The 14,731-nt window shown below is 40.8% G+C and overlaps 1 protein-coding gene across 1 annotated transcript in view; it reads right to left on the bottom strand.

The window, feature by feature from the left end:
* SLC37A1 (solute carrier family 37 member 1) overlaps positions 1–14,731 on the bottom strand; it is a 36,516-nt gene that overhangs the window by 2,618 nt on the left and 19,167 nt on the right. Inside the window, 11 exon segments of the mRNA XM_036383158.2 lie at positions 492–544; positions 2,363–2,460; positions 3,837–3,915; positions 4,738–4,811; positions 6,039–6,087; positions 6,680–6,765; positions 7,548–7,610; positions 8,510–8,600; positions 10,533–10,579; positions 10,582–10,642; positions 14,467–14,550. Coding sequence (XP_036239051.1) covers positions 492–544; positions 2,363–2,460; positions 3,837–3,915; positions 4,738–4,811; positions 6,039–6,087; positions 6,680–6,765; positions 7,548–7,610; positions 8,510–8,600; positions 10,533–10,579; positions 10,582–10,642; positions 14,467–14,550 — 785 coding nt within the window.

The raw sequence follows: 14,731 nt of genomic DNA, 5'->3' as shown, positions 1-14,731 counted from the left end.
TAGTTTTTGTGTCTGGATTCAGTGAATTCTTTTTTTCTCAGTTTGAAATTCAGAGTCGCCCTTTTCTTTAAGGAGAACTTTTGGAAAAAGTTACACTTTAAACTATTATTAAACACAGGGCAGGCAATTCCCCACCTGCACAACGAAACCCATGGAGGATTAAATATTTGGGGAAAAAAAAGCCCCCACAAACAAGAGACTGTAACAGAGGTGTTTTAAGATATTTTTTGATAGATGTTCTAAAGGAAAATGTCCATGCTTTGAAAACATCAAACTGAGGTTACTCTTTTGAAGCAGAATTAAACCAGAGAGAAATGGATCTGCACAAAACTTAACATGTCCAGTCTACATTTAGGTATTATGGGACAAAGGTTGGAATTGATCTTGGAGGTCTTTTCCACCCTTAATGATCATTTATGGCTATACATGGAAGGCTTAGAAATGTGTTTTCAAGGTGTTACTCAAGAGCAGCAGCCATAAAAAACACTTACAGGGTGTGATCTGCATGACACTGAAGTTCCTTCTGGATAAGACGGAGTAAGAGCTGCAAAAACAACCAGAAAATCTCCTTTAGTACCATCCAGATAAACAAGAAGCAGAATTATTCATTGTTATTTGGAGAGTTTCTCATTTGAAACATCACCCTGCAATGCTGAATTGGGTTTAAAAAAAATAAAGATTTTCAGATGCTCAGTAATGTTTGGTAGAGGAGCTTTCACAACAAGCAGGCAAGAGGAAAATAATTTCCTTTTTGCATCTGAGAGATCAATTTCTTTATAAAAAACACAATGGTTTTCTGGTTTTACTTTACCAGCAAATGTGTAAAGAAACCAGCAGAGGGACCCCGAGGCTTCAAGAAAACGTGTCAGAAAGAAATTTTAGCTGCTATTTGCAAAAACAATTGTGTGTGAAAAGCTTTATTCCCACAATTAGTCAAGGTGGGTACAGGCAGTTCACATTTAGTTGTCTGTGCAGCATCAGGGATTTCAATGCACTTTAAAAGGATTATTCAGATAATAGCAGGAAAGTGATTTTACAAATACAGTTGGAGCTTTCAGGGCTCCTCACTATTTCAGGTTGCATCATCCTCAGAATCTCACTATTGTAAATTAAGTTTGCTCTCTGTTGTAAGTATGAACGTATTAAGAAGTTAAATATTTTCAGAGGCACAGAAGTGGCCAAGAATGACAGAACTGAATGGCACATAAGAGGATAAAGCCCTCTCCAGGTACCCTTGGAGAAATAACATTTGAACACAGGTATCCATGTGCTGCTCTGCAAAAACCAGGAAAAGCAGAACAGTTATGCAAAAAAGGATTTATTGCAACTGCAGAGCCAAATCTTTTAAAACCAGAGCTTTGCAAAGGTGTTTTAACTGATTCCTCAAAGAAATGTGACATTGTTTTCACTTTAATCAATAACTGTAAGAGAAAAACAACGTTAACTTTATCTAGGAAAAATATGACAACCTCCCAAGCCTCACTCTGCAGCATGAAATACCAAATACTGAAACAAGCTGCTGACTACCAGTGGCAACACACTTCAGCTATTAACTTACCTAATTTATTTATTTAATTTATACTCCTAAACATGAAAAAATATATATTTATGATATATATTATATATATTTAATATATACCCCTAACCATGAAAAAAATAAGTTTTAAAATTGGGGTTTAAATTATATTTAGGAAAAAAAAAGCCTCAGTTGTAACTCAATGGCTTCCTGATTTTCTAGTGTCAGGAAGGCAATGGTCTGACACTCTCAGCTCCTCTGCAGGAGCCCAGAGCTCAGTGCTTTGGACCAAGCCAGCACCTGTGTGCTCTTCTCTTCTTTCCCCAAACATCTGCTCCTGGCTACTGTCAAAAGCCAGCACTGCCAGTTCTTCATCTAATTTAGTACAGCTGTCTCAGGGCCCATCTGGAAAATGTGATGCATTAACTTTCAACAGCTTCATTATCAGGGTGATTTTGGTGATACAGCAATGTAGGAAATAGTTTTTATGGCTTTGAGAAATTGGCTTTAAAGGCAACAGAAGTGATTGTTCCATGAGTGGAATCTGAGGCAACTTCTAGGTCTAAATGTGAAGTTTTACTTGAATTATGCCTGCCCTAAGCTGCTCAGCCAGCAATTAACAGCTGGGTATTTGCTCAGGAATTGAAGTTCATCAGAACTGATCTGCACTTTTGATTAAAATTAGATAAGAATTTCAAAACAAGCAAATTTGCTGTTAGACTGAAAATCTCCTACACCACTGGAAGTCTAATACAATACAGGATATTGAAAAGGCAAAAGGACAATTTGCATTTTGGGATAGTTTAGCACAGAGGAAATACACATCATCTAAATTTTTAGACTTACTAGCAAGGCACATGCATCTGCCACCATGAGCATGTAAAACACATTGTTCCAACCAGAAGGAGAAATAAGGCCAGCCAGGAGAGGCCCCAAAGCTGCACCTGAAATATAATATTGGCATTTTATTTTGGTATTTTATATTACATACTGTCAGAACTGTGCAATGTAAGACTCACTGAAGTGAAATGCAGTTATTCTGAATTAGAGTATCCATTTTTCCACCTAGTTAACTCAGTATTAAATCTGATGTATTAAAAAGTCCCAGTAAGTGCAAAAACATTACTGGTACAGATGGGGAGCTGGAAGAGTTAGATGTGTGATAAACATCTGCCTTTGGCTCAACAACATGTTCATCCTGTATTAAGCTGAATTTTACTCAGTTTTCCCTTCCACATGGAGGGCATAAATAAAATATCCCTGATCCCAGGACAGCCCAGTGCCATCTCCTTTTGCTGTCTGTGCCCAGTCGATGCTTTGAGAGGCTGCCTGGAACAGAGGCTAGACAGTATCAAAGGAATAAAGCAGGGATTTATTAAAAGGCCTTCAAAGGATGCTCCTTGGGCAGTACAAGAGCCTGGCTGGGGCTACACCCAAGATGGCCATGAGTTTTCACACTTTTATGTTTTGGTCCATTTCCATATTGGGGTTAATTGTCCAATTACAGCTCCAGGTTATGCAGTCCCATCCTCCCAGATTGCTCTCCTCAGTTCCCTGTTGTTTGCACTTTTTGGGCCTGAACCTGCAACGGTGTCCTTGGTTCAAGGGCTGGAAAAGGATTGTTTTATCTAATTAAACTGCAAAGAGAACTTGCTAACACTTCATATGAAGTTCAGAGTTCTGTACTAATGCAGTACATAACCTGGAAAATATGAAAGCTAAAACTTAAGGCATCACAGTGATCCCCCCCTGTGGTGGTGTTTGAGGGTCCCCAGGATGAGAGAAGAGATGAGATCTTGACTCCATGTTTCAGAAGGCTGATTTATTATTTTATGATATTCTATTATATTAAAAGAAAATGATATACCAAAACTACACTAAAGAAGGAGAAAGGAGACATCAGAAGGCTAGCAAGGAGTGATAATAAAATCTTGTGACTGACCAGAGAGTCTGACACAGCTGGACCATGATTGGTCAGCAAGGAAAAGCAATTCACATGGAACCAATCAAAGATGCACCTGTTGGGAAGCACCCTCCAAACCACATTCTAAGCAATCAGATAATCATTGTTTACATTTCCTTTCTGAGGCCTCTCAGCCTCTCAGGAGAAAGTTCCTGGCAAAGGTATTTTTCAGAAAATATGTCAGTGACATGCCCCTTCCTCCCACCCTCAGCTGTGGGATCACTGGAGGTTTCATGTGAAGTTTGTGCTATTCCCCATTTTCAAAACTGTTCTGAGTCCTGGCCAAATGTGACCTGAAGTTTTCTGGAAATGCTTTGTTGTAAGCTGTCAGAGCTGGGGCAGGTGGCCCTGGCTTACCCACAGATCCTGTCCCGTCGATGATGGCCGTCACCGTGGACAAGGCCCTTGCGTTCCCCTTCAGGCTCTTGTGGGTACCCTGGGGGGACAGAGATGGCTCAGACCCACCCTCAGCTGAGCCCTGATAACAGCACCCATCTCCCACCCCTCCCAAGGGCTCTGTGCTGGGAGATGCCTCAAGGCCAAGGATGAAGTGGGCATTGCCTGGGGTCACCTTGCCAACACCTCCAGGCCAAGGGCAGGGCTCCAGAGGATGCCTGGAGATTTCTGCCCTGCTCCTTGTCCTGTATTTAAAACATCCCTGCATTTAAGACAATAAGAGGACTTTTGCCTCTTGCTTGGTGCCCTAAGGAACCAACACATTACAAAACGAACTTCCAAAGTCTCCCTGCTGAGCAATGTTGGTGTTTTCACAAGGCATTTGTGACTTGGCTGACCTGATCTTGCTGGAAGTGCTGGCAGCTTAAGTACGTGGACTTTTTATTTTCACACACCTTTACTTGTGTTAAGGTCTGTGCCAGATAGAACTTTCTGATGGGAATTAAATCACCAGCTCATGTCTCACACAGCTACAGCTCCCCTAATCATTTAAAAATGCAAAATATAAACGGGGCCAAGGCACCTGCACAGAGGCCAGGCTTTGCATGCAGCCTTCAGACTCACTCTGGGCTGTCACCCACAGTCTTGTGAGTGGTCAAGAATAATTCAGAAGCCTCTCAAAAGCATGGCACTCACACTAAAACACAAATTCTAAAACAAATCTCAGTGGCTGAGTTTAGCATTTCCTTTTTCCATCTCCTTACTCCTTTGCTTTGGGCCAATGCAGCCCCTTCCCTGGTGACCCTGCAGAAGTCAAAGGGCTCTCCTGGAGGCCAAATGTCACAGGGAAAGCCAAACTCACCAAGTCAGCAGAGACAGCAGTGGTGATCAGGGCATAAGGGCCATTCACCAGGGCACCACTGATAAGCAGCATCACTGTTCCAAGTTAAAAAAAAAAAAAAAAAGAAGAAGAAAATGTGAGTTGTATTGTATTTGCAGGGTGTCCCAGGGCAGGAATGATGAATCTGACTCCATGTTCTCAGAAGGCTAATTTATTATTTTATGATACTGTATTATATTAAAGAATACTAAACTAACTATACTGAAGAACACAGAAAAGATACAGACAGAATGCTAAAAAGATAATAATGAAAATTGGTGACTCTCTCCAGAGTCCTGACACAGCTTGGCCCTGATTGGCCAAAGAAGAAAACAACTCACACCAGAATCCAATGAAACAATCACCTGTGGGTAAACAATCTCCAAACACATTCCACATGAGCAAAACAGAAGAGAAGCAAATAAGATAAGAATTATTTTCCTTTTTCTCTGAGGCTTCTCAGCTTCCCAGGAGAAAAATCCTGAGCAAAGGGATTTTTCAGAGAATGTGAATGCCACAGAGTTGCATAAGAAACTGTTCACCATAACAACAGGGGACAGCACAGCCCATGGCTCCCAAATGGTTTAATCCTTCCCTGGCTCCCCTGACCCAAAATTGGGAAAGAAAGAAAGAAAACCAACATCCATTCCTCTCTTTTCAGTGCTCACTCCATGATGTGAATTCTCAAATGTACCAGCAGATGGGGCTGAGACAAAAAGCACTTCCCAGGGTCTTTACTGATCCTGGCAGGCCACAGAAAGGGGAATATTTGCCCAAACTGGCCACGAGGGCAGGGGGTGCTCACAAGATACACCCACAAGTCCCTTCTTTCCTTGTAGAGCAGCAGAGGACCCTGAAAGTGAAGGAGCCCTTCAGGCAGGTGAGACAGCACTGCCTCCCTCCTGCTTCCATTTCTGGTTTGAGGGAACACACAAAGCCACAGGTGAATTCTGCCTACTCAAGTGAAGTTAATGCTGCTGTCAAAAGCACTACAGGCAATATTTAAACATCTCTGACATTCGGCACAAGGGATATAAAAAAGCCTGTGCTGACACAACAAGCTCCAGGAAGACTAATGATATTAATGAGATCTGTTCTCTTGTCACCTCTTACTGATTTTCTATCTTCCTACTTCAACCTGTAAGAAGCCTACAAGACCAAATTTAAGAATTTTACTCCATACTTCCTCCTCTAAGGAAAAGATAAAATAGAAAACCAAAGATAAAATAGAAAAAGCATCAAAGTTCATAGAAAGCTAGGCAGAAAAATTTAAAAATACTCACCTACAGTAGCCTCAAGGCCCATTTTACTGACTGCAGAGAACATGTAGAGCTGGGAAGAGAATAAACAAGCACTCAGAATACCAACATATGGACTAATCCTGGGTTCCCCATTTGCCCCATGTTAACTACAAGATATTTTAACTGGCATTACATGAAAGTTCCAGGTTTTACTAAGTCCTTTCAGGCCACAGTAGAAGGACTGTTTGATTGGACACAGAAGGAGATAAGGGGTAGAATCCCATTCCTCTATGTCCTTTAAGAAAGAAGAGTGTTATGAAACCACTCAATTTTAAATCTCCAATTGCAGCTTTAACACAGCACAGAATACAACTCATTAAAAACATCAAATAAAAATGTCTCTCTCATGTCAATCTGCTAGTTTTCCAACAATTACAGCTCAGAAATTTTAGCCTACAATTCTGGCTAACAACTAAACATCAGATTTTACAAGAGAGTGAACCTTTTCATACATAAGACTTGTTTAGTGAACAAGCTTGTTAAGCCCCAATATCTATACTTGCTCAACTTTTCCTGCCAGTTTTTAATCTGGCCTGGACTCTTTAGATCCAGGCTGGGAGATGCTGCCTGCAGAACTGTCCAGGGAATGGTGTCACAGCTGTGGGACAGGGGCAGGCTCTTACTGTGGGTGCTGCAAGCAGCAACATCATTCCACAGGTTGATGCTCTCTTCTCCAGCCTGTCTGAAATCAGACCTGCCAAGATCCCACCTGAAAGAACACACAGGTGTGAGGAAAACATTCAGGGTGTGTTTTGCACAAAAGACATCAGTTTAATTTAATTAAACAGAACCCATTGGTTTTTGCTGCATAGTTACACAATTCATACAGCAACATCCTCATGAACCCAACCAGTTTTGACCTGAAGACAACAGAACCAGAACTTGTTTCTCCTTATTATTTATTTCAAATATCCAAGGCAAAAAGCCTTTTACCAGGTGCCACATGGCCCTGCTGCTGGAGTTCTGGTATTCACTCACTGGTCTCACATGCAATAGAAAACTTGGTTCTCTGCAGCCAGGCAAACAAACTAAATTGTCTGCATTGGCATTAAAATTTATTCAGTGGTCACCCTGAAAATGATACAGGAATAGCCTAGTCCTTATTATTATTATGATCTCCCAATTTTATGACATACATCTATATAAAGCATCAAGGAAAAAACAAACCAAAACACCTGGGGAAATTAACCACTAATCTTAAGTTAGATTGAGAAAAAGAAGTATTTTACTAGGTGGTGACCAGGACTTATGGGCCAGAGCTGATGGAGATAAAAGATTCCATATTTTGTCTATTCTGATCTGTACTGGACAGCAGCACTGGCTGTGAAGGTATTTTACTAGATTTTCACTTTTCAACTCTCAGCTCAGTACCTTTACTGCTGCTCTCCTACAGTACAAATAATGAATATGAGCTATAAAATATGTAAGCTGTGTACACCAGAGCCTTTCCTGAACTGGTGTGATCAGGAGTGAAATAACATTAAAACTTACCAAAGATCCCACCCACATCAAACAGCGTAGAAAGGTCCCCAGCTCTTTTGGCATCAAGATGCTCTGGTGAGAGAAGCAAAACATTTGTCTCATTTCTGGACTATAAAACATGGAAATCTCAGCAGTCCTGTAATGCCAGGGCAAAGGCATCTTACAGCAGAATTCTTCATTCAGATAATCCACAATAAGGTGATGTTGTGTAAAAGAAATAAGAACAAAAGTAGGTATTCAGCAATACAGACTTTTGAATGCAATTGCTCTCACTGGAAGAGACATTTTACCACTTTTATAATCACAGAATTACAAAATTGGGTTGGAAGGGATATTCAAAGGTCATCCAGTCCAAGCCCTCTGCCATGAGCAGGGACATCTTCAATGAGATCAGAGCTCCATCCAGCCTGAGCTGGAATGTTCCCAGGGATGGGCATCCACAGGTTCTATGGTAGCCTGTTGTAGCATTTCACCACCCTCACTGCAAAAGATTTCTTCTTTATATCTAGTCTAAATCTACCCCCTTTCAGTCTAAAATCATTACCCTTCTTCTATCACAACAGACCTTGCTAAAAAGTTGGTCCATCTTGCACTCTAAAAGTATAAAAAGATCAAAACTGCAGTACTGGACAGATAAAGAAACTCATTTACATTATTTTGTGTATGTTTTAATAGGACACTCCAGTCTTAAATATTGTTAGAAAGTAAAACTTTTTGATTTGCTTGCAAGAGCCAAAGAGACAGCATTTATGCCTGGAATTACTGAAGTACAGAGACTTCTGCTTATTTTGAAAATGCCCTCTCATAGCACTGAATTCATTAACCTGCTTGGTGACTTACAACTCCCTTGCTACTGCAGCAGAAAAAAGCCTCTTTCAGAAGCAGTAATGTTTATTTTCTTATTTATTCCAAGCTCCTATTTGCAGAGACTGTGCAGCCATAACCCAGCACCCCTTTCCTGTAATACTCACCCACATTTGTGATGTAGAGGGGAAGCCAGAAGAGGAAAGTGTAGCTCACCAGCTTTGCAAACAGGAGACAAAGGGAGAACTCCACAACTCCCTGAGAGAACAATGAAAACAGGGAGTTACTATCTTAGAGCTATTTGCTTTCACAGACCATTATGAAAATGGTTTCTAGCAAGCATTTAGGCTTTTCTTTTTCTCTCATGACTTCCCAAGAGGCATTTTTTCCCTGAGAGCACAAAGCTTGTACTCTGAGCAGACTGTGGTTATTTTACTTACATGTTTCCTTTCAATTGTACTGAACTGCCTGAAGAGAGAACACTAAAATGGAACTGAATAACCTGAGCAGAGAACACAGAAATGAAGGGGAAGGATTTTACACTGTTTGGGAACACCTGCATCACTTATTTCCCTTAAGTAAAGTTGTTCTACAGCATTATAGCAGGTTTGGAGTGTGTTCCAGAGAAACTGGCACTTTTTTGTGCTCTTTATCTCCTTCCTTCAGATGGGTTCAAGATTTTTCCCTTATTGTTCAGCTCTGTAAAAAGCCAGTAAACCAGTGTGACACAGTTCAGACCAGAATGTGGTAAGAGCACATCACAGACTGAGCAATGACCTGTTAAAGCTCTAACTTGCTCCATCCTCATTCCTGCTGAGCACATAAAAGTGTATTTACTGTACAGAGCTGCAGCTAAACTACCCCATCTTCATTCCCTTCACCATCTGATAACTTCTTGTTTGAAAGCAGATTTCCTAAATCCCTGGTATGGAGGGCTGCAGTTTCCCTGAGGAACAGCACACACGCTCCACATGCAGCTGTGACCCTTCCCAACACCAGGCAGGACAAATCCCACAGGGTTTCAGAGATCCCAGGTGGCAGCAGCAGCAATTTGTCACCCACTACTTCCACTCTGCTACAGGAAAAACAGTAGAGGACCAGACTGAACATGAGGAGAAGATGCAGGAATACAGTGGTTGGGTGCAGGATTTTTTTTTTTACTCTACACATGGTCCAAATCAATCTGCAAATAATCCTAATTCTGCATCAGGCTTCAGTTCAAGAGGAAAATCAAAAACGACAGGTTCTGACCTTGAGGAAACTTCCTTTCCTTTACCAGCAGTCCAAATGTTTGGGCTACCTGAAACTTCTCAGACAAGAGATTTTAAGATTTAAGTTTTTAAAACAATGCTGAGGAATGTAAAAAGGGAAGTTCTGACACACAGAAGTGCTTATGGACTCAGTTTGCTATTCCACCTTTAACAAGTACATGCCATTAGGTTCAGTCAACTTTCAGAACAGACTTTAGGACAGAATAAACAATTTCAGTCAGAAGGGACCTACAGCAAGCACCCTGTCCCACTGCTGGACCCCTTCAGGGCTGACACAAGGTGAAGCACACTGATAAAGTCATTATCCAAATGCCCCCTGAACATTCTCAGAGAGAGACCAGCAGCTCTCCCTCCACCTCCCCTCCTCAGGAAGCTGCAGGGACAGTGAGGTCCCTTCTCAGCCTCCTTTCCTCCTAATTAATCAAGCCCAAAGCCCCTGCATTTCAAGAGTGTGATATCAAGTTAATACCCACTACTGTCCTGTCACTGACATATTTTCTGAAAAATCCCTTTCTTCTCCTGGGAAGCTGGAAGCTTCAGCTTCTCCATGTTTTGCTGCTTTGGAATGTGATTTGGAGAATTGTTTACCCAGCATGTGAATTGTTTTTAATTAATGGCCAATCACAGCCAGCTGTGTCGAGGCTGTGAGCAGTCACAGGTTTTTATGATTCATTCCTTTCTAGCTTTCTGATGTCTCCTTTCTCTTTCTTTAGTATAGCTTTAATATATCATTTTCTTTTAATATAATATATATCATAAGATAATAAATCAGCCTTCTGAAACATGGAGTCAAGATTCTCATCTTTTCCCTCATCCTGGGGACTCTCACACACCACCACAGTGTCCCACCTAGGACTTCATGGAAACATGGATTCTGAGGCAAAACTTCATTGTGAAGAGGAGCAGCACAGGCACTCACAGGTATCCTGAGGGCCCCAAGGAAGCTGATGGCTGATGTCCATGCCTTCCTTCCCCAGTGGCCACGCTGCTGTTCTCACTGTCACTGAGCAAATGCTGCATCTCTGCGTCCTGCAACGTCCCCCAGCAACAGGTAAAGAGAGAGAAGAGAACAAAAACAAAGTATGTATCAAGAAATCACACAGCTCCAAAATAATTTTTAGAAACAAGTACCTAATTTGGCATAGCTTTTAAAAATGACAGTTTGTAAAAAGTGACAGCCTGTAAAAATGTCTTGGTGTGGATAGCCAGAATATACAGAGAGAGTAGAGACTATATTCAGAATACCAGGTGCTATCTGTGTACAAACACTCCATAACAGAATCAAGTTTCTGTTCTATTGAAAAACAATTTCAAGTTGCAAACCCCCCACATATTAAGAATACATTCCATGGAATAAAACAGTTTCCAATCTTCCCTCACCCCACCACATAAATGTGGTCTAATTAAAGCTGACAAGCTACTGAGTCCTACAACACTGTGTAAAAGAAATTTCTACAAGGATACATTTCTGGATAAAATCATGTATTATCTTCTTTCTGTACAAATACTAAGCCAGTTTTTCAGGCTCTGTAACATCATTTTACTGACTGATCTAAGTACAGGCCATCTTTCCACATGAGTTATGGACAGTGAGTGCTTTCTGTTAAGCAATCACTTATTTTTTTTCAAATCTGTAATCTGTTCCATTTGAGCATTGCAATCCCCAAAATATAAAAGCCTGGAGTTCATCAGCACTGCCAAGTTGTGAATTCTGAGTTCTTTTCTAGTACTAGGAAGGATTTTATTTCAAGAATTCCACTGGCTGCTAAGAATACTTGTGGAGCAAGTTACCACTGCACAAGAACAAGCCACCCCAGTGTAGCCAGGAGAGTTTGTTATTTTTACTCCTCTACCAGACTGAAGTGAACTCTCAGAATAGAACTGGAAATTTACATCTTACAGCTGTACACAGAAAAAAACCCCAAAAATCAGGTATAAATAGACCTCAGTACTTCTTTTCCAACTTGGAAAAAGGATGGGATGCAGCTATCCTCACTGTCACCTGCTTGCTGAGAGGCTTTACCAAGCTGTGCATTTCTCCTATATACGTATTCCACACACTGTCTTCCTTCTCCTAATTCTTCAGCATCTGAACAAAGCCTCAGTGAAGAATTAAGCCTTAAATATATATTTGACTGTAGGCTAGAAAGGATATAACAGCAGGCTGTTCCATTTCCAGTGCTTATTGCAAAGATGAAAACTTGGATTAATATTTGCTAAGCTGATGAGGAAAGAAAAAACCCATAAGTGCTGGAAAAATTCAATTCTGCTATTTTACATTCAGTGTTTCTAAATAAATTCAGTTTTTAAATAACATCATTTAGGAGAGGGCACCAGGGAACCATCTGGACACCTGAGCCCAGATACTCAGCATAGTTTTAGATGCCATGCAGCATCCAAATTTTAGATTTGATTGTTAGATGGGATGCAGGAAATACAGGAGTCCAGTGTCTGGGCTCAGGTGATAAAGCATTAACCAAAAGACAGAAAAAAACATCTAGAGACCTTTGACATAGCCCTGCAGACCTATGTCATGGCCCAGGAGTCACTCCATCATCATAAAAATATTTCTTTTCTGAATTATTGGAGCAACTTCAAAACTTGAACTATTTTAACAGCACCAATTCAAACCATAAGCTATTAAAATTTTTTAAAATATGAGAGAGAGAGGAGAAAAAGAAGGGAAAAAAGAAGGGTTTAAGCAGGTGAAGCTCCCCAGTGGATTCTAGATGGTGTCTGAGTATCTCCTGCACAATCAGCAGAACAAACCCAGCCAGGACTGTCTGAGGCAATGCTGCTCATTTCTCAGACAAGCAGCTCTCAATCTGTTTTAGAGGAATGGGTAAATATTGAAGCAGAGGTGACCAAAGTCTAAATAACTTATTTAAACTCATGCTGGAAACTTTTGTCAATGATTTGGGGGTTTTTATGCTGCACAGAGCTAAAGGATAAATAAACCCAGCAGTTTGTGCTTGGCAGAGATGACTTGTACAGCTTTGCCCACTTGTCTAGAGCATGATTAGGCATATGGCACACTCTTGATCTCTGGGGAAGGATTCATTATCCCCCAGTTTTGTGTCATTTTTAAGAGGCCAAGCTAACACAAGCAGCAAAGAAGGCACAGAGTTATTCAGGTCACGCAGCCAAAACCACATTCTGCTTTCAGTCACTGCAGATCCTGAGTATTTGCTTCCTTTTTACAGTAATTGCAGAGGTCAATGAAAACCCAGTAAAAGCTGCCATTCCAGTGTGCTTGGAGACCAAGGCATAAATGCAGAACATCTGCTGTTTGTAGAGGCTCAAAAGCTGCCTGTGAAAATCAGCTCCAAATAACCCCTGTGAAAAGGGGAAGATGTTCAGCTTGGCTCTGACAAGAACAACTCGTTCTTCTGTCACTGGCAGAAAATCAGGAAGCTCCAAAGAGCAACAAAGAAGGGGATTTAGTGATTTTATTATTTTTAAACCTCGTTGAGACTCTGTATTACAAGCATTCCCCAGCTGGCAGGGAAGAGGGAGAAGGGGGGATATTCCCAGGACTGCCAGCAGTTCCCCCAGTTCATTGTCCGTGCTGTCCCTCTGTCCTGCTCCCAAGGGACACCAGTCAGTGGGACAGGGGTGCAGGTTCCTCACCCTTGGCTGGGCAGACCCTTCACAGGGTGGCAGTAGCAGAGTTAAAAAGGAAATCTGTCTGCTGATTTGCTGATTTCTGTGGGTTTTAGCTCTGTCATCATGATTTAGAATCACAGATTGGATGGGGCTGGAAAGGAATCAAAGATCATCCAATTCCAACCTCTTTCCACTATCCCAGGTTGCTCCAAGCCCCCTCCAGCCTGGCTCTGGACAGTTCCAGGGATGGAACAGTCACAGCTTCTCTGGGCCACTCGTTCCAGTGCTTCACCACCCTTTCTTCCATACATTTAAAAGAATTTCTTCTGTAAATTCCATCCTGTCTAAAGACACCTGCTGATATTTTTACATCTCCCCTTACCTTCCAGCTGGTTGTGAAATAACACAAATGGGTTTTGTGCTGGAGACTGTTGTTGGGCAGCTCAAACTAAAATAATAAACTCAGTACAGAGGGGGTTTAAGCTGTATTGAAGTGTTTCCTCAGCAAAAATTTCAAAACTTTTTCCTCAACACTGATTATTCCACCCTGTGAATGCTCATTATTATTCTATGGGCAAAGGATAAAGAGAACAGGAAGTTTCTATTTTCCTGGAAAAGTGTGAAAGAAGTTTAAAAAAAGTTATCCTCTCAGGATACAATGTGCCAAGTGTACTGAATACAGACACAAAATTTCAAATGGAAATTTTCAGTTCAAGTCCATCACAAGATAAAATGCTATTTTGCCCACAAAATGGGCAAGTCCAGAATTCATTTTCTAGTGAGAAATAGCAGCCCTTATGGTTATGAGTTTTAAGCAAGATTTTTGTGAATAATGGTGTATATTTAGAACTCTCCATTTCTACATATAATCTTGTTAGGTACAGACAGCTTTTGAAAGGAAAAGAGAGAGAAGTGAGACTGCAAGGACGGGACAAATATACATAATTTAAATATTTCAAGTGGGCTGCCTTTAAAGCATTTTGCAGTGCATTATTTTTGATGGAATTGTGTCAAGATCACAAAATAAAAAAGACCAATTGAGCAAGCAGTGCCATCTCAAACAGCTCAGTTTGCATTATTTATGGCAGCTAATGCTCATTTCCCTCCTCTGAAGCTACATTTGTGTCTGAAGACGGAAGCAGATTTCAGCATCATAAAAAGAGGAAGAATCTTTACAAACAGTAAATGTTTCATGTGAACCTTAAGAAGTCTTCTGTGCTATTTTACAGCAATATTTCCTATTTTACCTGAGGTTTGCCATTTTCCTTAGCATTTAAGGTTGGCATCTGGATTCTGCACCGAGAGGCACCGTTCAGGAAGGTTTTAGAACTCTGGAAAAAGAAAACAAAAACAAAACAAAAAACCCTATTTTTTTCATTTTCTCTGTTTTTTTTTTTTCTTTTTTTTTTTTTTTTAGGATTATATTATTATAAATCATCTCTCTGGAACAAGTTTTTGTGCATTGTAACAGAAACATAACCCCAACTGGAGCATCTTTCATTTGATGACTGT

Source organism: Molothrus ater, chromosome 2 (genome assembly GCF_012460135.2).
Source record: "Molothrus ater isolate BHLD 08-10-18 breed brown headed cowbird chromosome 2, BPBGC_Mater_1.1, whole genome shotgun sequence".
NCBI classification, from domain to species: Eukaryota; Metazoa; Chordata; class Aves; order Passeriformes; family Icteridae; genus Molothrus; species Molothrus ater.
The sequence above is the reverse complement of the archived record's forward strand: the minus strand, read 5'-3'. Positions and strand labels throughout refer to the sequence as shown.